The sequence below is a fragment of the Agelaius phoeniceus genome, chromosome Z (assembly GCF_051311805.1).
Source record: "Agelaius phoeniceus isolate bAgePho1 chromosome Z, bAgePho1.hap1, whole genome shotgun sequence".
Taxonomy (NCBI): domain Eukaryota; kingdom Metazoa; phylum Chordata; class Aves; order Passeriformes; family Icteridae; genus Agelaius; species Agelaius phoeniceus.
In genome coordinates, this window is record NC_135303.1 from 65,942,312 (window position 1) to 65,964,413 (window position 22,102).

The following is a 22,102-nucleotide window of genomic DNA, read 5'->3' on the forward strand; positions in this document are numbered from 1 at the left end:
ATTCTCAGCAACAGAATTGTTTTATTATTTCTGATGATAGCTCCAGAAATCAGATTGTATTTCTGTTGGGCCCTGAGTAATATGCACACATGAACTCCTTGATTACAGAATGTGGATATGCTCCTATTTCCCAGGGGTCAAGTAGAGAAGCATTTTGGTTCAATGGAGAGCTGCAAATGTCTAAGCAAATAAAAGATTAAATGCATTAGACTGAGTACACTTGATCCTTTTAAAAGCAACTGTGATTTAATTTAGATGCTCATGGCCCTTCTCTCTTACCCAAAGGAAATAGGCTACACCCTAATACTCAAGAAAAAAGTCTTTAACAGAGAAGTCTTCTCCTTTAAGGAACAAAATTATTTTTATGGGACTACAGAGGCTCTCAGATACTTGATAGTTTAAGAAATATCGACTGCAGTAAGTGTATCATAGAATGTTATGTGATATATTTGCTCAAGAGCAGTGACAAGTATTTGGAAAGACCTACAGCTAGTAATAGACAAGAAGTCCTCCCAACTGTTCTACATTTGCATGCAAAATTAAGTTGCCATCTGATTTCAGTAAAAACCATAAAAATTGAAATCAGAGACGTTTCCAAAATATATTCCATGGTGAATATAATAAACTTAACACTATGATACATATGAAAAACTTCCCAGCATTTCTACATTAATCAATTATTTTAAGAAATTAGTGTACTTCAAGTTATTAGGGGTTAAAAAAAGGTAAACTTTAACATCAATGAAAAAGTATTATTGAAAATCACATCAAATACCATATAGATCATATGATTTACTCTCATCTCTAATATTTACTAAACAAATAATTTCAAGAACTACAAAATAGGTTCCCATGGAACATTCAGTAAGGAGCCTCTTTAAAAGCTTTAGATGTCCTAGTTTTTCTTGATCTTGATAACAGCTTCTATTCTTATACCTAATTTCTTAATTAACCTATAATAGAAACTTGCCTTCAAACTAAGGCAGTATTACCTTTCTCATTCAAGTATCTTTTCTTTCTAAGATCCTTTGACTCATCTTCCAGAAACCACTTCCACTCAGTTTTGAGGAGATAGTCAAGTAAAATATATTCTTGTTATGTGGCCAAAATGACAGGCAAGAATTCCTTCTTTCAATTCCCTCTTCTTGGAATGCTCAACAATTTGAAACATTGCAGTACAGTGCCCAGCCCTTCACAAACTTTTTTTTCCCCTTCCATAATATTCATCTTGCCATAACCATAACACTGACATTCACTAGGTACCACTGAGTTGTCTTCAATTAATGCAAAAGCTTCTGGATTGGTTATAAAAGATACTGGAGTTTTCAGACTTACATGGTGATAGGCCATTCTAGTATCTAGGAATTAAACATTAATAGGTGTAATTAAATTAAAACTCAGATACACATCTGTATCATCTTCACTATTTTCTGTATCTTCTGGAAGATAAAGGAAAAAAGGTAGACAGAAAGCATTACGTCTCAGGTTTTTCAGATGCTTTATTGCTGTCATGGCATCAGATGCTTTCAATAACAAACACAAGCAATACTTATACTGTGGTACCCTTCCATACCTTGAGAGACAGGGAAAAAAGTAAAAGAAATCACCAGCAGCCTTGCACAATTCAAAGAAACCACAACATGTGAAGATAAATTATAACATGTGAAGATAAATTAAGACTAATAAATTAGTCTAAATAAGCAAGAGTACATACTTGTCACTGTTGGCTAGATCCCTGAACTCCTTCACTGTCATGGGCTTTTTCTGAATATTGTATTGTGTGAAAAGTCCAGACTGGCCAGTGACCATCTGTTGAATTGGAGCAGGAATCACCAGATCTTCAATATCATCATAATGCTTTCTCGGCTTCCATTCTTTTGGTGGGATAACCTTTATATACAGGAAACAAAGCAGAACAGCACAGTTGCAGTAACAATTCAAAACATCCTGGAAAAAAATTGAAGGAACAGTTGAATATGCCCACATGATCAAAGGAACATTTTTGTACCAGCTGTTTCACATTAACTGATACTGTAAGTGCTCCTAAACACTGTAAAAACCCATTCAGAACATGCCCAGTATCTCCTCAAAGCACAACTAGCAACTCACCAATCTACAGCAATTCTTAGGCAATTGTGCAAAAATACACATTTATAATAACAGAGTTGATAATTTTTTTCTAAACAGAAAGCCTTATAACTGACAAATGGTTTGCAATCCATAACATCATATACATTTAGCGTTAAAAATTGTATGGATGTTGCATTTGGAGATACAGTTTAGAGGTGAACATGCAGGTGCTAAGTCAAAAGTTGGGCTGAAGGATCTTAGATGTCTTTTCCACACCTAAAATTTCAAAGATATAAAATTTTTATCCTCAATTAAAATAAAAGTTCCTAAAAAAACCTGTCAGCCTGCTGTCTAAACATTATTTGGTATAAACAGTATTTATAACTCTATTTTTTAATGAAGAATGGAAAAATACAGCTGTTTTAGATTTCCAAATCTGTTCAATTTACTCACCATAAACCACAGGGTACAGCTCTATTACAGTAAGCATGTGCACTAATTTAAATACATTAGCTTTTATAATTACATGATTTAATCCTCATAATTGAAGATTAAAGCTATGTGCAGATTAACCAGTTGTAAAGTTAATGCATTTATTTCAAATACCACAGAACTACCCACAGTCTATGAAAACTCCTCAGCAGATTCTGAAGTGTTAGCAGAAGAAATCATTAAGAATTTCAAAGAAGCCTGTAGTCGTACCAGTATTCTTAAACTGGCTGAGTAATTTTGAACATTTCTTGCATATATTATTTCAGTAGAAAACAAATAACTCTAGTTGTATCACTTCTAAAATAGAGCAACAAAAAATTTTATATAGAAATTTTTTGACTTGGTTTCGTTTTTGAACTTCTACTTGCCCAAAGGCTTAATGACATGTCTTTTATCCACTCATTACTTTCATTCTTCTGCTAAGTTCAAAGCAAATTTCCATGAACCGTGGCTTGGAAACTTTTAAAGTATCTTACAACAAAGTAGGACAGCTCTTATAAACATGCAACAAGTGATTGATAGTATTTGAATAATTAATTCAAAATTTAGAGGTAGGTGTGAGAGACTGAAATTTTAAGGTTAAAGGCTTAAACATTGTCCTCAAGGACTTCTTCCCCATTATGGTAAAACTGTATAAAGAAACTGTGCCCACCTAAGCACACCCTTCCCTGAATATGCCTGGAACTTTGAACTGTGAGTTTAAGCACCTGCAGAAAGATAAGATAATATACTTCATCTGACATGATTGTTCAATTATCTCTGGTCTAGGGAGAAGCAAGCAAGGCTGAGGGAGAAGAAGGCATCCACAAGAAAGCCAAACCCAGCAGCTGTGCTGAAAATCAGCTCTGGTTAGATTTGGGGTGGGGGAGACCATAGCCCACAGGCCCATCTGCTGAGGCCAGGTTTGCTCACACTCCCCCGTGGGGAAGAGGAGAAGTTTTGGGGGTAATAACCTCTAGGCATGAGTGGCATGAGAATGGGGAGTGAACACCCATTCTCCCATACACTCAGCTAGCTCAGTTGCAAATCCCTCCCACTCCTGGATTGCCATATCCACAGGGCATTCATGTGAGAGGCAGCTGAGGAGGCGTCATAAGCCACCAAAAACCCTGAAGCACCCCCAGACTCCTCACTGAGGGAAAGGGATGCAACAGATCCAGAGTCTGTTCCAAGAGACAGTATCAAACTCACCCCCAACACTGAGGTCAGCTACCCAGGCATTCACACCTGGTCCAAATGTGTATTAATCTACTGAATTCCGTCGGTTTTGGGCAACCGTCACCACCAAGAAGACCAGAATAAGGTGGTGAAGATGGAAACCACAGTGGTCATATTTCTACTTAACCTGTCTCTCTGTCACTCTCTTTCTCTCCCCCTTTTTTTCTCTCCCCCTTTTCTCTCCTCTCCTTTTCTATTTCTTTCTATCTCTCTCTCTCATATTTACTGTTAAACAAAATCCATACTCTGACTTCAGCATACGCTCTTGTTTGCACCTTAATTCAGGCAGAGGTATCTCTGTAATACTTTTAATAAAGGGATCACAAGGAGGCAGTCCTTAAGCTACACAGCTAGACTGTTTTCTTACAAACATTTTAGGATTCCATCTATAAGAGTCCATTAGAAATTTCACTATTTCATCTCTCCACGAAAGTAATAAAATTCTAAAACAGATAGATCCTAAGATCATTTGCTAGCTTTGGAAAACAATCACAAATAGGCATATTTTAATGTTTATGTATTCAAACAATCCTAAGAAATCCAGTCAAGACCATCAGGGCAAAAAGCACACAGCGAAAGACAAACATCAAGCCAAAGTAAATTTATCTAATAGTAACCTACTTTCATAGCTAATGTTTTTATTTTACACATAAACAGTTTTTACCTAGTTTTTACACAAATGCAACTCCCTCTTTTCTCTTTTCCTTCTCAGCTTCCACAGGACTTCTGCTGTACAATAACTATTTAGCAAGTTTCAGTGTTGTTTGCTTTTAGAGAAAAAAAATAATCCAAATCATCTTGTGATTCCTACTTATTTCTTTCACAGAACACTTAAATTATACTCACATTAACAAAATATGAAATGTTAGTTTGGAAGCAGAGAAGTCATGCATTCAGAAAATATGCATACAAATCAAATATGTGCATAGAGATTTCCATTTTCATGATTATTAAGCATGAAGTCAGAGGTTTGGCTCAAATACATGAATACTGAAAAGCAAAATTTGCATTATCTTATTTAGTTCAAGGTCAATGCGCTTTAAGCAATAAAAATATTTTTATGAATACGGGTTCAAAATATCCCTTCCAGCTAACTGGAGTATGTTTATTACTGTTATAATTGGAGTGCTGGTTAGAGAAGTGAATTCTGTGGGGACTGATACACAAAAAGAAGTTTAAAAGAAGATAAAAATAAACTTTCTGCCCCAAAAAATTTGCATTTTCTAAGGAACACAAAGACAAAGACTGAAGATGTTAATATATCATGTTCAAAGCAACACACAGCTAGCCAGTATAAGAGCTGGAAATAATGACTAAGTCTCTGTAGTCTTACCACTGACCTGTCCCACTGAAGACTCTTCATATTTCCTTTAGTAAAAATAGTGTCTTCTAAGTCAAGCAAGTTAGATTTATTCAATGGGAGCAACCTTGATCAAATTCATCAATCGCATTGTTGAATGCTCAAATATGAAAAAGGAAAAACCTAAGGCAAGACTTTTCCATTTGCATATTTATTTATTTATCAAAGATCCTAAGCATATTAATATAGTATAGTATCGTTTAGTGCAATAAACATGCAGTTTTAGATAGGGATGTCTTATTATACCAGTCAGTCTCCTGCATGAAGACTGCACATCAGTACTGATAGCAGAGTGCTATCAACCCATACATTTCTGTTAAATCCTCTTTCATATACTGGTAATCTCCCATAGATCTGATTCTGAATGGCACTGGATACTACTTCTATGTAACTATTACTCCCCAGCTCATTTGAAAGTTGTTTTTCTTGCACTTGCTGGTATCTATTTTCAGCATAGTGTTCTGAAATTCTCTACTTGCCAGTGTGACTGCAAATTAATTTAACTCTTTTGCTCTTTATCAATGCAGTTTGAGTTTTCTAAACACCTCATTCTCTGCTAAAGACAACTAATCTATCAGTGTCCCTTATCCTTTGTCCTACTGTTTTCAGCCTTTGTCTTTCTTTTTAAGTATGGAATCCTCTGTAACAGTAAGACTAAAATAGATTTTCTGTTCCCTAAGCTCATTTCAGACTTTCAAAAGCCTAATGGCAATTTTTTTGCCAATTTGCTCAAGGGATGCCACAGTACATTATCTGCTTTGGCAATGGTTTGATATTGCTTGTCTGGTACCTTAATTACTTGTTTCAGACATAGTATTAGGAACTTCAATGGCGGTTGCAGGTTTTTTAACATTTCCTATACTCCTTCCTTCAATATCTGCAAGTCCTATAGTCATTTCATCCCCATTTACACACACATGCTCTTCTACACAGGTAACAGGTCTTCTCCCTTTACACATTCACATTTAACCTAAAGTGTTGTGTATGCCTACCCTGATTGTGTTCTATGTTTAGAACTTAAATTACTGTTTCTGCAAATACATATAGTTCTTCTGGTAGTCATTATTCTTCTTGCATTCATACCTGAGACAGTACATCCTGGACTTAAAAAAAATGAGGTTCCTTAATTAAGTTAATTTTCGATTACTATCAAAACTGATTTTTTTCCTGTTATTTTAAAGCGAATATCAAAAACTTAGAAAATGTCCCTTAAACTTTTGCAGCATTAATTATTCACATGATAAGATTTGTTTTAAAAAATACTTAGTTGGTTAACTTTTATTTATAAATTTTTGAGATATTATCAAAATATAGTGAAAAACAGAATATAAAATTCTCAAGACAACCCAGTAATGTGTTGAAAGTACCTGACAGACTGAAAACAGCAAGAGATGCTTTAATGCTGTTCAACCAAGCAAGAAGATACCACTACAGTGAAGGTCACTACTCAAGATTAAAGGACTGCAATGCGTCATCCCCATACAGACAAACAAGTTCCAGAACATAGCTGAACATAGGAAAATTCAGCACAGGCCTTCCACTGTTGTCTATTTATCACATTTCTACTTCTTTTGGCAGAGAAAATTTTGAGAATATAACCTATGTACTCTATCAGATGAAATAAAAAAAAAAAAACGATGTACAAGGTTTTCAAAGAGTGAGGAGTTCAGTTTTGCTTTGTTTCACAGGAAGCAGGAGGCAGGAATGGGCAGGGGGGAAACGAAGGATTTCAAGTTTTGTTCCTCCTCACTCAAATTCTAAATGCCTTGACCATGCAACATTAGCTTCAAAACCCAGCGATGGAGATAGCTGCTCCCACAGAGTATTTAAAATAACTAAGCTGGTAATTCTAGATTTGCACTGGTTTCTGCTCGTTTGAAAAGTGGCAAAACGAACACAGCATAAACAATTATATGATGTATCACTAAATCATGTCAGACTGAACCTCTGACAATCCCTCTCTGATAGGGGAGAAACTCCTGCTCTAAGATCTTGGATGCGCCATTGTTCAAAGAGCAATACAGCTGCAGTTAGTGTGCCTGAAGTTCTCACTAACAAGAACAAGAAAACTATTTCCATTCAAACGCTGCCTTAACATCTTTATGTTCGCCATAATGAAGTGGGATTATTTGCTCCAGGAAAGCTTTACACGACCCTAAAACATCAAGTTCAACACCTGGTATATCAGGACTACTTTCATTTATACTATCAACTCCCTGCTTTGTTCTGATTTGACCAAATATAGTTTGAATCTACTTGGAAAGAGATCCTTTTTTGCTATTGTAAACTTGTAAACAACTTACAGTTACAGAAGAAACACAACACAACACCTTCATTAGTCTGCATGAAGTATCAGACACTGAAAGGCTCTTTCTTAAAATAGTAACAAATCATTAACTACTCCTTGAAAATAATTTAGAAAAAAAAGAAAAAAAGGTCAAGTTTGTAATCAGCAAAATACAAGTAATGGGAGATCAGGTATTAGGAGCATTTTCTTCTATGTTATACATGTTTACCTTTGCAACTCCAGCCCTATGAGCACCTTGTGATTCCATGTGTGCTAAGTATTTGTTGAATTCCCGGAATTCATCCATCGAAGGCCTAAAAGTCATGATTTTGCAGCTTGGGTTTGGAGGACTATCTGAGGTAACAGCAGCCATTCTGGTTCAATTTCAATCTACCTGTTAAAAAAAAAATCATACACTGTAGAGAATAATCTGTAAAACCAATTCTGACATTCAACATACATGGTTTCAAACAGAAAAAAATTATCTACAATTATCTGCCCAGGCTAATATAAAAGGCACAAAAGAAATGCTTATGTTTTATCCTTACTCTTTTGAGAATACTCAGCCTTTATCCAGCACAAACACTTGTAAATGACAAGCACACAGTCCAGTCCATACCTCTGCTTTTACAGCATGTTTCCAAGTTAATCTAGGATCTTCCTGTGCAGATCCATCTGCACATTCTCTGTCTAGAGAGTTACATTACATAGGCATAACCCAGAATAACAAAGCTACATGTTTAATAGAATATCACTATTTCCATTCAATAAATGGAGAAAAACAATGTACTGGATCTAGCAGTGGCCAAATGCCAGAGCACCCATTAGAATAATTTACTCATTTTTTGCTGCAAGATAAGGAGTAGAGCAAAGCAGGCTCAAAACTTTAAAGGGTATAAAGAAAACTTTATTAACAGAAGTAAAAGAAAAAACAGTAAGAAATTAGAAAAAACCTTCAGAACACTTCTCCTTCCCCTAACTCTTCTTTCTTTTCCTGCTTCCAACATAAAGAGACAAATCTGGTATTTTCAGTCAATTTACTGCTTTTAAAATAATCTTTCTTCAGTTCACTTAGGGAGAGAAGTCTCTCCTGCCATGCTATGGAGACTTCTCCACAAGAAACAGTTCTCTCATGCTTTCAATTTTCATGAATTGCAGCCACCCAGAAATCCGAAATCGTGAAGTTCTTCCCATGGTTTGGTAGTCTTCCCACAGCTACCACCATGGGTCACCTCAGTTTACTTGGGGTGCAATTTTAAGCATAAGCTGTTCTAGTATAGAAACTAAAGTTCTTTTATCTCTGGGAACAAAGGTTTTCTTCTCTCATCCCTGGGGCCATGTTTCTCATCTCTCTCATATCTCTGTTCAAGTTTCTCATTAGATCACAGCTACTTCAACATCTGCTTGCTTCAACACTGGTGCTTCTGCTCACGGTTGTAGCTAGAATACTACATCCTCCCAAATGCATTCCATGAGTTACAGGGAAAAAAAAGTCTGGTTTACCAATTATATCTTCACCATAGCCTTACAAGAGAATTTCAGCCCAAGACTACGGCATCTCCTCATTATCCTCCCATGTGGGATTTGACTCCTTCTTCACTGACCTTGGTGTCTCCATGTTATTTTCTTTATGTGTCTTCACCCTTTCCTTTTTCTCTCATTTGAGAGAGGATTGATGTCTGCAAGTTTCATCTGTGCACTAAAACAGTTAATATCTCGCCCTGGCCTATAGATGGTTATGTGACCTCTGCCGGGCAGCAGCCATTCTGGCGGCATGGCTGTTTCCTGGCCCCTGCCACATTCAACTCCAGCTGTGGGGCTGCTTTTTTGCACAGGGCTGCAGAGCCACCTCTGTTCTCAGCTGCATGATTTTCTGCAGGGCCAGAAGGATGGCTAGGCAGCTCATGGTTGGAGCAGAGTCTGACTGGGCTCCACCTGAAGCTGAGCAGAGCAGGCCTGGCCCACCAGCCATGGTTGGAACTCGGCAGTAGTAGCAAAATCTCAGCTGAGCCATGCTGCAGGCCAACCTGGCCATGAGGCAGGTCCCAGCCCTGCCAGCGCTGCAGCAAAGCAGGGCCCGGCCCAGCCAGGCCATGTGGGGCCCACAGCAGAGCAGGGCCTGGCCTGGCCAGCGTCTAGTTACCTGTTCGAAGGCCGGAAGCAAGAGAGTTTTTCCCGGGGCTTGTTCGTCTTTAAGTGTGATTTCACAAAGGCATATTCAGCTCTCTTAAGTGGTTTAACAGGGTGTCAATATTCAAAACTAGCCAGCTGATTGGTTCTGCCAGGTCCAAAGGAAGCTCCTAAGGTCCTTACAGGGAATCACTTCCGTAGCTCATGATTTTTTTTTCCTTAACTAAGAACTAAACTACATTAAACCATGACAACCAATTATTCACTTCCCACTCACACTGCAAATACAGAGGAAGAGCACTTGGATTTTCTAGCTCTCACTATCAGCAGTTTAACAACAAGACTATATTCCTGCTCATTCTCTGAAAACTTCAACAGAGAAAAAAAACAAGTAAGCTATACACATAAAATCAGCATTTCCTCTGATTTCCATTTATACATTAAGACTGACTAAAAGCTATTTCCATTATTTCCATTTCATTCACCAGGATATAGTACTCATGATAGGATTGAACTTTAGGCAAGTGACAGACAAACATTACCTTCAGATCAGAAGGTGCTGCAATTCCCAAGTATAAATCACCATGTGTCATCTGCCGTTCACAAAATTCTTCACTAACCTTACGAAAAACTGCTTGTAACAAATTTCTTCTAACATGCTCTGATCAGATCTGTGGTTACCTCAACCCTTCATGTCAAACACTGGGTGCCAAACTGGCAATTAAATACCACCCATCTGATCACATTTCCCCCATTCATAATGAGATTGGAAGGAGAATAAGTGAAAAAGTAAAAATTCACAAGTTAAAAACAGCTTAATAATTAAAACTAAGTAAAAATTATTTTTGTTTATTATTATCATAGAGAGAGAGAAAAAAAAAGCCCAGGTGATACACAATACAAACTGGTGATCATCAGCCACCCTTCTGGGTAACTCATCCATGTTATATCCTGGGCATGCCATTCTGCGGTTTTGAACAGCCCTTCGGCCAGTCTGGGTCAACTCCCTCACAGGTTTTTGTGCATCTCCTTACTGGAAGAGTGCAAAACACTGAAAAGTCCTGATTAAGATTAAGCACTATCTGACAACAACCAAAATATCGTTGTCTTATCAGCATTATTCTCATACTGAATCCCAAACATAGCCCTGTACCAGCTAAACACACAAGTTAGTATTAATTCTGCCAACTCATACGAGCACACAGTGTCAGATGTCACCTACATCACCTTTCCCTACATCACAGATGAAGCCCATTTCCAAAAGCATAACTTGATTTACCAATTAACTTGCAGTTACTATGTAAACACATGAAATAAAATTGTATATATGGAAAGTGAGTGTCAAAAGGAAACCTCTTACCAGCTATTTAATCCTCATTTTCTCTGTGGGTGAAGAGCATAAGAAATCACAGTGCCTGTATTCATTCCTATAGCCTTCAAGCTCTCTCTTCTTTGGAATTAATTTTTTAATGTGAAAGGGTAAAAGTTTGAAATATTTCATAAATTCCTTATGCAAAAGGGTAAGGAGACAAGAAAAATCGATATCTAAGTGGTTCAGCTATGAGAAAAGCTGCAGGATTATTTTTGCCAATGTCTGATTTCAAGCACCAGGCACAACAACTTATGCAATAATAACAAAGTTATCATTGCATAAAGTACCATGATAAAAATTTCTCTTAACCAAAACATCTCAGCAAAATACACCAGTTTTAATAGATAAGCTGCTCTGAAAACAGCCACATAACAAATCAACTGAATATACTTACCCTGGTGCTTTGACACAATGAAGAAATTCAATTAAATTAAGGGTTGTTAATTGAGTTAATAAACTATGATTAACTCACGCTGTCACAACCGCACCTCAGCATTCTTGCCTGGCTACCAGACTCTTAAAATCCTGTTTGTGAAGATACTCACAAGATTATTCCCTTTTCTCTCTGTAACTAAGTACACACTCAAGCATGTAACATATTGCACTGTGAGGAACCTCAATCTGTATCACAAGCAGAATTAATAAATTTCAACTAATTATGAACACATGTGTAGAGTGTTAGAAATGCTGAATTTTTGCCCAGCTTCATTGCAATGTAAAAAATACAAATCCTGCCCTTCACAGATCTTGTTTCTACCAGCTTCCATCTATCTTAGGGTCCAGACCCCTAAACAATGAGCATACAGACCAGACAGCTGTGTTACTTTCAGTAGAAATAAACTATTCAATCCATGCTCTTGTGTAACCCTTCTTCCTCAGTTAAAAACACCTTCTCATTAACTTACTGGGTAAAGCTGCTCCTTGATAAGCACAATGTTTGCAAGAACTCCTTAAGAAGATTCAACCATATAACATTTTTCAATCAGGTGGCACAAAGATCGTAAAGGCTATGAAGAATTCGCTATGCTAGAAGTCCATTAGATGTTTCTATTAATTTTATGGTTTCTTAGTAACTCATCATCTTCTTTATAACTATGATCTATCAGTTGTAACTTCTTAAATCTGTTTTAAAATTTCATTATTGCATTTCTTCGTTACAAACACCAATCTGAAACAGTAGGCAAGAGGTAAGTACTGAGTTACAATGTCTAAATTTAACACAAAAAATAACGCTATGCTGCGAACTAATCAGAAAATGTTGGCCTTCCAATTCAGTTCTATTAACTTCTAACACAATATATAATTCTTTCAAGGACTTTGAAAGAATTCTCTGGAGTCCTACATTCTTTCTCCAAACAATGCCTACTTTTGGTATTTTTCTCACACGCAAAAAATTCAGTTATACCCTAGCCAAATCATTAAGACAAGAGAGCACAATATATACTCCAGTGTCATAGTTAAGAGGCTTCAGAGGCAGACAAAATCACAACTACTAGGAGACCATTCTAACACAAAATCTGCACTGCAATCATATTATTGCTGACTTAATTATTGCACTTAAGTGTATATGTAACTACGTATTTTGTGATAAGCTGTACAATCTAAGAAGTAAAACTTCCAGAGCTTTTATTGACTACTACACAATGAAAATGTGCAAATTATTAGTAAATACAAAGTTATAAAAAGAAGGCCAACATGCCCAGGATGTACTTTATGAAACAGAGAGACAAGTAATATGTATACAGGAAAATTTTACAGGTATTCTAAGTCCCTCATATCAGCATGTAATCAGACATTTTCTGTCCCCTTGTATGACACTACTGCACACTGAAAAAGATGCCCATAATTACCTAGAAAAACAAAGGGTAATGTGAAAAAATGTGAAAAAAACCTCACTCAAATTATCATGCATTAGTACTTTACATAACATTGAAAGAAGCTTTTTAGCTAATCATGGGAAAGCTTTAGCCAAACAAGCCCAAGCTATGAACCTGATCCAATAAACTCCACAGCCTGTCCATAAACCTTCAATTTCTTAGTGACCAAGTAGTCTGCCTATGTCTTAAAAGTGTCTGATTAAACAACTCAGAATGTAAATAAAATATAAGCATGTAGTTTGTCCAAAGTTGCCAGCTAAACAGCTAAGTTGTCTAGCCAGGAACTAGGTTCAAGAACCTGATCCTTCTTTTGAAAAGTTTATAGCCATTGCAAGGCCCTGTTAAAATCCTCAAATCATCAGCTAGGAGAATATTAATGCTACATTAGTCTTAATACTGCAGAAGTGAAAACATGAGGTCAGCAAAGTTCAATCATCCACATCTATGCCAGTATGTAGCCCAAGAAATCTGATGAACTAAAAACGCCAGAGTCCAACACTAGAAAAGCTCACACAGAGCAAGATGAAATCTCAATAATGCTACAATGATTTACATAATCCAAGATGCAAACGTATTTCACTAGTTATGATGACAGGAAAACAAATCTTGCTTTTTAAACAAATCACGCAAAATCTAAAGTGCACAGCTTGTACAGACATAACAGATACTAAAGAACAGAAGTGTTCATGTTACATGCTTGATAACACATTTTAGTCCACATGTTTTTTGGTAATTGCAAAATCTACATAATTGTTTCTTCTGTATCCTAAGAAAAGGGAAGGACCTCTATACCCCATCACAGCCTTTACAAATTAGTACTAAGCAGCTACAATTTCCAGCCTCCAGTGCCAAAACATTGAACTGCTTCTTTGTAATGTCCACATACTAGAAAAACAGCATGTGTTAATTTGCAGTTAGTTAAAAGGCACAAAAACCTGTAGCCTTCACTACATTAAACCAACTTTTAGTATTACAATATTCTCTCTCCGCCTTAATATTATGCTCTGAAGGCTATACACTTCTTTTTGCTTCTAGCCAAAAATAAACTAACCAGTACTGTGAAGTCCGCTCACCATCAGCGGGGAATCCAAACTTTCTGGCTCCAGACTACAAAAGACTTTACAAAATAATTCTTCCGAAGATGCTTTCTGGAATGCATCTCTTGACTGCCTACTTAGGGCAGTCCCCTCTACTGAAAGCACTGTTGAAAAAAAACAAAAAAGCACAGACCAATACATCTACTCTGCTATTCACAAAATTATTAGCTAACATGGAAAAGCAATAAATAACAATAGGCCACTGCATCATAAAATAAATGTGTTCATATTTTAAAAGATAAGATTATTTTAATCTCTGTGTTCTAATACATAACATTGCAATGTACACAAGCTTTACTCTACCACCAAAATTAAACAAATTACATAAAACAAACTCCAGCAGAAGAAAAAAAGTATGAAGGAAGATGGGAAAAAATCAAATCTCTTAAGGTCACCACTTCTCACAGATAAATTAAAACACACATTTTTTAACTTTTCTTCCAAATTTTCACCAACACTAAATATGGGAAAACAAACATTTGACAAGAATTCATTCTGATAACTTTTTTTCAGTAAATAGCAACAAGAAAAACTTGTCCAGAGAAAGACATGTACAGGAAGGCCCAGCTTTTTTTTTTGAGGCTGTTTTGCAAAATAACCATGTTTGAACCACCAGCTCTGCATAAGCAGGAAAGGAAACAAGTAGTAGAAAATTGTGCCTTAATCTATATTAGTTTCAGCAGCAATTTTACTTAAAAGTAAAAACTCTGTGAGTAGATTCATCAGTTTTAAGAAGTTGTTAGCATTCTGTAAGCAGGTACCATCCAACCCCTTGTACTGTTCAGCAAAGCAAATTCAAATATCCTAAATATTGCACTGGTGCACTTTCAGGCAACTGGAAACACAAAAGCACAGTTTGCATGTTCAACAGTTACTGGGCATGCAAATAGTTAATTCTCAGTGTAATTTGAGTTTGCATAGTTATGTTTGAATTGTTCCTTTAATAACGGTAAATGTGCAAGCAATTATGTCTGCCTACTTTATGTTTCCGGCTTCAAAAGAGATCCTATCCATCAGGAATTCCAAATCTGCTACTTAGGTTATTTGACTGTATTAACAGTGAAAATAAATATATGGAACATAATGCTTTGTATTTGTGATATGAGGCCAAATCTCATGGTTAGGTATGTATTCCTCAGATATTCACCATCATCAGAAAGACTCAAGTTTATAAATGTTAAAAGTACTGAAGATTTTAATAGATTCTACAAACTTAAGAAACCAAGAATCTGGGTAGACAACCATATTCTGAAGATCCTGAAACCACCCCTATTTTACCACAAAGCTCTGAATAGTTTGCAAGTTTCATTACAAGCTTAAATTTCTATGTCTGGTACTACCCTACAGCAACAATGTTTCAAAATTATAAATTGGTTTAACTTGAGCCCATAAATTTTGAACTGAAAAATTACTTGAATTCATTCCTAGATATTCTTCTCTCACACCAGGCACACAGCATGAAAAACATCTTGAAATAAGTGATCTGGGACAAAGGGCAAGGGGAAAAAAATACAGAAAACGTATTTTTCTCATTTTTATCTGCTACTCATGACTCAAGAGTTACTACTTTTTATTATTAAAACACAGGCATGAAATCCATAGTCCTAAATAAAAGCAGCATGTAACAGCCTCTAATAATGGCAAAAGCAAGTTATCAAGAACTAACTAGTCTCCACATCTTCACAATTCTTAATAGCAGGTATCTAGATATACGTAAGTGTTGGGGTAGCTTATAATACACATTTTCAGAATACTATCTCATTCTTCAGCAATGTATATACCAAGGAATCCTTAAACATAGAGGATATTACTACATTTTGCAGAGTGTGATGATTTTTCCCCATGATTTTGAACTTTTGTCAGCCTTTAATACTGAAAACATTTCATGATGAAGCATTCTACAATCAGCAACATGCTAAGTGATATATCTTCCTCTGTGTATGTTGAATATTTCACATTTTAGTTTCATCTCATAGCTCATGTGAATTCTGAGAACAACTATCTAACTGCTCTTATCTACCTTCAGACCATACAGGTCTTACACTGTCTTCACCATGGTCTCACACTGTCTGTCTTCCTCCTAAGCTGAAAACTTCTAGTCTCACCAAAGAAAATTCATTCCATATTTCTGATCATCTGGATCTCTACCATTCCAGTAAATTACTTTTAGTCAAGGGAAAAGAATATCCAAGCTGAAAGCACTATTTAAGATGCAAGTAAACCAGCAACTCACACAATGGTGTAACGTTTTCAAACTTGGGTGTAGTCCTCAAAGAGTCCAGACAGTGGTTTGGCCTAACTCTCAGTTTTCAAAAAGCTAATTTACAAGTACCTGAAATTTCAGAAAAATATTCATTGCTAATGCAGCCTATAATATTGCTAGGGATAGAAATCACAGGTGGTAGATGTGAACTCCTTCCTAATTAAGCACTTTTTAAAGCACAGTTTTAGTAGGTCTGTCATTTCTGCCTATATAGCATTTAATTAACTCCTCTAACAAGTCTCCTCCCAAAAGATACCCTTACAGCTCTTATAGTCCTTATAGGTTGCGTGCAGAACCAGGAGATGAACTCAGGTGTCCCTGTGTGTCCCTTCCAACTCCGAACTCTACGACTTCACAAGTCCTTAAAATCAAAACATATATTTTTTTTCAGGGATATGCCACAGCAACTGTGATAATAATTTTCCCAAGGAACCACTATATAGCAAATCCTTTATTAGAAGCTGAATGAGGACAGCATGAAAGGGGAAGAAAAAGAATAAACAAAAACCACCAAACACATAAATGAGGCTCTATAACCTGAGAAACAGAAAGATGTACTTGTCTCTCTAAACCTGCTTACTTATGGAACACCTGAAACTGCATTTCTGCACTACTAAAAAAGTTCACCTTCAGTGTGAGCACTTCCATCCTCATAAAGGGTTTCCTAATTCAAAGACTAGTTCCAATTTCTCTGCCCTCACATTTTGGCCTAATTTACCACAGACCAAATACCTAGCGGCCAAGCCACACCCAGCAACGTCATGCCTTTCTGTTGTTATGACTGAAAGCACACATATGGTCAACTTGCATGACCAAAAGCTCCTCACTCCAGACTGATCCCAGGCCCCTGAAATGACATACTATTTAACAGGGTGGCAGACCACCCAATGAACTCACAGAATGCTATCTACATGGTTCTTACCCACAATATTTTATCCGACAAAAGGAGCAAGTTCAACTGTAAAGGGCCTTGAGGGGAAGCCACATGAGGAGCAGCTAAGGCCTCTGCTCAATCTGGAGTCAAGGAGACTGAGGGGAGACCTCATTGCAGTTACAACTTCCTCATGAGGGGAAGAGGAGGGACAGGCACTGAGCTCTTCTCTGTGGTGACAGTGACAGGACCCAAGGGAATGGCCTGAATTTGTGTCAGGGGAGATTTAGGTCGGATATCAGGAAAAGGTTGTTCACCCAGAGGGTGGCTGGGCACTGGAATGAGTTCTCCAGGAAAGCGGTCACCGCTCTAAGCCTGACAGAGTCCAACAAGCATTTGGACAATGCTCTCAGGCACATGGCATGATTTTTGGAGTGGTTGTGTGCAAAACCAGGAGATGAACTCAGGGGTCCTTGTGTGTTCCTTCCAATATTCTATGACTCTGCACAGAGCTGCATCACAATAAATATAAAGGAGATTTCCACAACACTGTGAGTTTACAAGTTTCACCAACTCACCTAAGTATAAGCTGTACTACACCTCTGAAGGCAACAAATCAGTTAAGAAAATGTTTTTCCTCTATTATTAATTAATTGTTTTTTCAAGTTTTAAATCTTTTACTTATCTCAGCTTTGAAATATTTACCATAATTTATTCAAATCACATACTCCAAATAATTCCATCAAGTCAAACCCAGACATGAAGAGTTTGATTTCTAAAACTTTTTTTCTATGTCTTTATTTGTAGCTTAGATTACAGACTTCTACACTTTTCCCCAATTTATTTTTAAATGGAAATTACTGTTTTTCAAAATAGTTTATGACTAGAGACAATTTATCCAGCTACAAAGCCATAGGCTCATTTACCATTTTGGCAACTTATATACTTTTTTCATCAAAGAAATAAACTGTGAAAGTGAAACAAAACCTGACTGAGCACAGTCATGTCTGTCATACAACATCTACTCTGAATATAAGTATTTATCTAGGTCTTCTTAGAGACAAGTTACCTGCTAATCACTAGTCTTAATTTTATTAGACAAAATCCAGCAGGATATCGCAGGTGTAATGAGGTAAATCCCAACAATCCAATCAAGTCACTCTACATTTTACTGGAATGTCACAAAGGACCTGGAGCATATTTTGTTTGTAAAAGTTCCCTAAAATATCTGCATCAGTCAATGAATCATCCCAGCTTGTCTGAGAATCAGAAACTGACTAGACACTGGATTTTTTTCAGTATTCAGTTTTCATTAAGAGATGTGTTTTGAACCTTAACTCTGGCAACTTTAATACCTTAAATTTAAAATTCTGACATGTTTTCTAATCTTTGTTTATATAGATTATAATGATACTATAGATGGTCCTCAGTTTTCAAGGTATACTGTCCTAAATATAGTGTCCCAAATATTCTGTCCCACAAATGTTGGACACAAACAAAATTACGGATAAAAGTGATTTTTTTGCATAGCTCAGTTGTACAACTACTAACAGAGACAAAGCCAACAACTCAACTGCTATGTGCAATTCCACAATTGTAAACAAGTGAAATTAGGTTGGAGGAAAGGGTAAGACTACAGCAGAATTAATTATGACATACAACATCACTTATGAAACCTGAAGTAAACTGTAAGTCTTCATATAACAAAACTACAATAAATCTTCATTTATAACAGATATTGGGACTTTGGACCAGCAAATTTTTATTAACATCTTCATTATATGATTTGATTACACAACAATTACTACCCTCCAAGTATAAAATATTGCGTATCTTCAAAATATCCTACGTCTTCTGTGATTCTAAACAAAAATCAAGAGAAAAACTCACTACATCACTTGCTGATTTTGAGATATGAATTATCAAACTATCAAGTGACTACGGAGATTTTTACTAGAGAAGTATTAAAATCTTAACATTTCAGAAAATCACTTTTTGAACAATCCCTGTGATCATTCAGATATCTTGCAAATACCTTATATTAACAGGTAATACATCTTCCCTTTGAAGCTCCAAGTATACTGAATTCATGTTTCAAAAGTTGTTAGGGTGAGGCTTTTTTCATTTATATTGGAGGTGGTAGGATGGAAATACCACCTTTAACAGCACCACAACCCTATTCACATTCTGTTCAGCATAATGTTGATATGAAATATATCTCACTAAAAGAAAACTAATAAAAAAATTGAATATCAAAGTGAATTACCTGCAGAACTAAGAATTAGACCAACTAAGAGCTGTTTAAACCCAGAAAGTCCTTAATCTATAACCTATTTGACCCAATATTTTATAATACAGTTAAGCATAAAATTGCATTTTTTAAAAATTACTATGCTTGCTAATATTACCTGAGGAATATTCTAATAATGAGCAGTTGACAACAGAATTTTATTATTTGAATGTAATACTGATTGTGCACTCAGATTTAGTGCAGAACTATTTATTTGATTTGTTTAGAAATTAGCTCAAGAGATACAAAGTACTCCATGCAATACTCAGCAATAATTAAAGAGTAAAACTTACAGGATTTTATTTTTTTCCCCTATTTTATGGTATTTACCATTAAGAAAAAAAAGAAGACATCAGAGACAAAATCAGATTAGGTTTTTTTAAAACAGCACTGACCGAAGACTTTTCTCTCATATACTTTATTGCAACTCTGATCCAACAGCTATTTAACTATGTCTACATATCTGGGTGATACATATTGTTTCCTGGGTCAGTCCCTAGAAAGGAAAATGCTAACACCAACACCACTCCAAACCTAAGCTGGAGAAAAAAAAACAGCATGAGGGTCAGTAGTTCAACTTACTCTCATTTCAACTACTGAAACAGGAATCATGTTTGTGTTTTCCATCCTCTCGTGTTTGGAAAATACTTCTGTGAAGCAGTGCCACCAGCTACTTATGACAGTACCAGCAAAAATAAAGGTAAAGCCCAAGTCAAATTTTATCCCATAGACACAAAAAACCCCCCACTGCATGAGGTGTCACTAAGTTTCTTTCTTGTGGAAAAAGTGATTCCGCTTAAAAGGTGCTGGTTTAGTAGCCACTAAATAATAACTTCAGTTCCTATAATTGGTAATTCTCAGCAAAGAATCATAAAGCTGCACTTCAAAAAGCAAAATATAAATGCCGTTTATTCTCTGAGCTAGTATCATTGTTTTAACAAACACACGGACACACGAGTATTTTTCCTAACATAGTTAACCTATCAGAAATAATACTTTGCACACACTTCCCACTGACTTTCTCAGCTAAAATCAGAGGAGAGTAACCTCACCAAGAGAAGACTACTACCATGACAGAGAGACCTGATCCCAAAACCTGCTTCAAAAGCGTTTTACAACCACGGACAGATGTGGAACAGGCGCTTAATTCGGTTCTTCACTCAGCACACAATCCTGAAGTCTTAGCTACATGCAGGAACGAACGAGCTGCACCAAAAAGAGACTATCTGGAAAGCCCGCAACAATTTCATCAAATCCCTGACAGACACGGAGAGAGAAAAAGGTCTATTTCACTCCGTTCACGCACTTCGACCACGCGGAGAACCCGCCCGACCTCCCGGAGAGCTCCCACGGCAGCCCCGACCCAGAACTGCCAGCGGGAGGCAGGAACGCCAGATCCACTTTTCCCACTGCCGCCGGTTTCGCTTCCCCACCTCGGTCGCAGCCGCCACCCTCTCGTCCGCGGCGCGGAGTCCCCGCACCCATCCCCTGCCGGCGCGGGGGCTGCCGCGGGACCCATCGCGCCTGCGGGAGCTGCCCGGCGGCACTTCGGCCGCTCCGCCCCGCGCCCCGGAACCGGGCCCGCCCGGCGATGCCCCGCCGCCGGGACCCGCCGCGCACCCCCGCTCCGACCTGGCCCGACCCACTTCGGCCGCCCCGCCGCCTCCCCCGCTCGCCCCCAGCCCCATACCTCCGCGCCGCACACCCGCGGCCGCCGCCACGGCCAGCTCGGCGCTCCCTCCGCACCTGTCCGGGAGAGGCTCCAGCAGGCAGGCGCGGCAGGAGGAAGGGATGAGGGGCGGGGCGGCGTGGGACGGGAGGGGACGGGAGGGGACAGGACGGGACGGGACTGGGCGGGACTGGGCAGAGCAGAGCAGAGCAGAGCACGGCAGGGACAGGGACAGGCCTGTTCCCTGCCGCCGCCGGGTCCCCCCTCGAGGCTGCCGCTGCCCTGCCCGCACGGCAGGCACCTCGCTCCCGGATTTCGGATGACAGCTGCTGGATGCGCACGCGCGCTCGCGGGGGGCAGCGCACGTGACCCAGGGAGAGGCACCCGGCGCGTCACGTGCCGGGAGCGGGAGGCGGCGCTTCCGGGCGGGGCAGCGGCGCTGTGGGAAGGCGGAGCAGGCAGCGCGGGTCAGGGCGGCCTGGCAGCCTTCTCGGGCGGATCCACCGCTCCTGCGGGCTGGAAGGCGCCTGCCCGCTTCTCCGGGCCCGGCCCGTGAGCAGCCGCTGCACCCACCCGGACGCACCCGGGGAAAATGCCCGCGCAAAGCTTAGAGCATAGTCGGTCTTTTAGAGAATCACAGGATTATCTAGGTTGGAAAAAACTTTTTGAGGCCGTCGAGTCCAACCCATGACCGAACACCACCAAGTCAGCCAGAGCATGGCACTGAGTGCCAGATGTTTTCTTAATCACCTCCGGGGGCGGTGACTCCATCACCTTCCTCGGCAACCGATTCCACTAATAACCCTTTTTGTGAAGAAGTCCCTCTACATAGGCTCGTAACCTCAGAATTGGCAGGACCTTTCAGGTCCGTAGGAATGGTGGATCTCTCAGAGCAAGCTGCGAGGTCGAAATGGTTATCCTAATCAATCTGTATGCCATAGTGTCCCCTATCAATCAGTACTGCTGTACAAATGTGATTTTGTTTGCAAAAGTTTAATGTTGCTTTTGGTGGCAAAAGCTCATAGTGCTCAATGTGGTGTCTTTCCTTTCTGAAGTGCCATGGTACAGTATAATTTTGACTGTTCAGATGCTGCTAAAATGAATCA

At 38.3% G+C, this 22,102-nt stretch overlaps 1 protein-coding gene across 6 annotated transcripts in view; it reads right to left on the minus strand.

Annotated features, from left to right (window-relative positions):
* Positions 1–21,361, minus strand: part of KDM4C (lysine demethylase 4C) — a 249,695-nt gene extending 228,334 nt beyond the window's left edge. The window contains exons 1-3 of one of the 6 annotated variants that reach the window (XM_077171257.1): positions 21,018–21,351; positions 7,657–7,821; positions 1,715–1,890 (exon numbers count right to left, since the gene is read on the minus strand). In XM_077171257.1, coding sequence (XP_077027372.1) covers positions 1,715–1,890; positions 7,657–7,800 — 320 coding nt within the window. In that variant the 5' untranslated portion in view covers positions 7,801–7,821; positions 21,018–21,351. Of the gene's footprint in view, positions 1–1,714; positions 1,891–7,656; positions 7,822–20,760; positions 20,898–21,017 lie in introns of those variants that run through there. The other 5 variants (XM_077171258.1, XM_077171260.1, XM_077171261.1 and 2 more) reach the window with 5 other exon arrangements.
* Between the last annotated feature and the right edge of the window lie 741 nt (positions 21,362–22,102).